At 70.2% G+C, this 583-nt stretch overlaps 1 protein-coding gene across 1 annotated transcript in view; it reads right to left on the bottom strand.

Moving 5' to 3' along the window:
- Positions 1 to 250: 250 nt before the first annotated feature.
- LINGO3 (leucine rich repeat and Ig domain containing 3) overlaps positions 251 to 583 on the bottom strand; it is a 1,835-nt gene continuing 1,502 nt past the window's right edge. The window contains exon 2 of the mRNA XM_006897975.1: positions 251 to 581. Coding sequence (XP_006898037.1) covers positions 251 to 581 — 331 coding nt within the window. The remainder of the gene's footprint in view (positions 582 to 583) is intronic.

The raw sequence follows: 583 nt of genomic DNA, 5'->3' as shown, positions 1-583 counted from the left end.
GGGAGGGGCCCCCTGAGTCCCTCGTCCGGTGACAGGACCCAGACTCGGCATCGGCGGCCCAGGGCCTGGGCAGCAAGACACGCGCCAAAACCCCTAGAAAACGCCCGCGCAACTGCACAAGATGTGCCCGTGCCCAAGAGAGACAAGAGTCGTGCGGCTGTCCTCGACAGAACAGGGGCCGCGGGGCCAGCCGGCCGCCCCTGGCGGGTGCACAGGTGGTGAAGACGCCGCGCGGGCGGCCCCCGGGCCCTCAGATCATCTTCATGTTGAACTTGCGGGCGCCCCCCTGGCCGGCCGCGGCCGCCGGCCCGTCCACCTTGCGGAAGGAGTACTCCACCGAGAAGTTGTTCTTGTGCTGGCCGCGCCCGCGGCTCCAGACGAAGAGCAGCAGGAAGCAGAAGAGCACGACGCCCAGGAAGGTGATGCAGCCCATGGCGGTGGACACCAGGATGGTGGTGAGGTCCAGCGGGAAGCGCGCCGCCGCCTGCGTCTCGTTGTGGCCCTCGCCCGGGGTCCGGTTGGCGGCCGGCTCGGCGCGCACGCTCAGCGTGGCGAAGTAGCTGTCGTTGCCGCCCGCATTGCT

The sequence above is a fragment of the Elephantulus edwardii genome, unplaced genomic scaffold, assembly GCF_000299155.1.
Source record: "Elephantulus edwardii isolate Elephantulus edwardi_28Jun2011 unplaced genomic scaffold, EleEdw1.0 scaffold00217, whole genome shotgun sequence".
In the NCBI taxonomy this organism is placed as follows: domain Eukaryota; kingdom Metazoa; phylum Chordata; class Mammalia; order Macroscelidea; family Macroscelididae; genus Elephantulus; species Elephantulus edwardii.
This window is presented reverse-complemented; position numbering and strand designations above follow the sequence as displayed.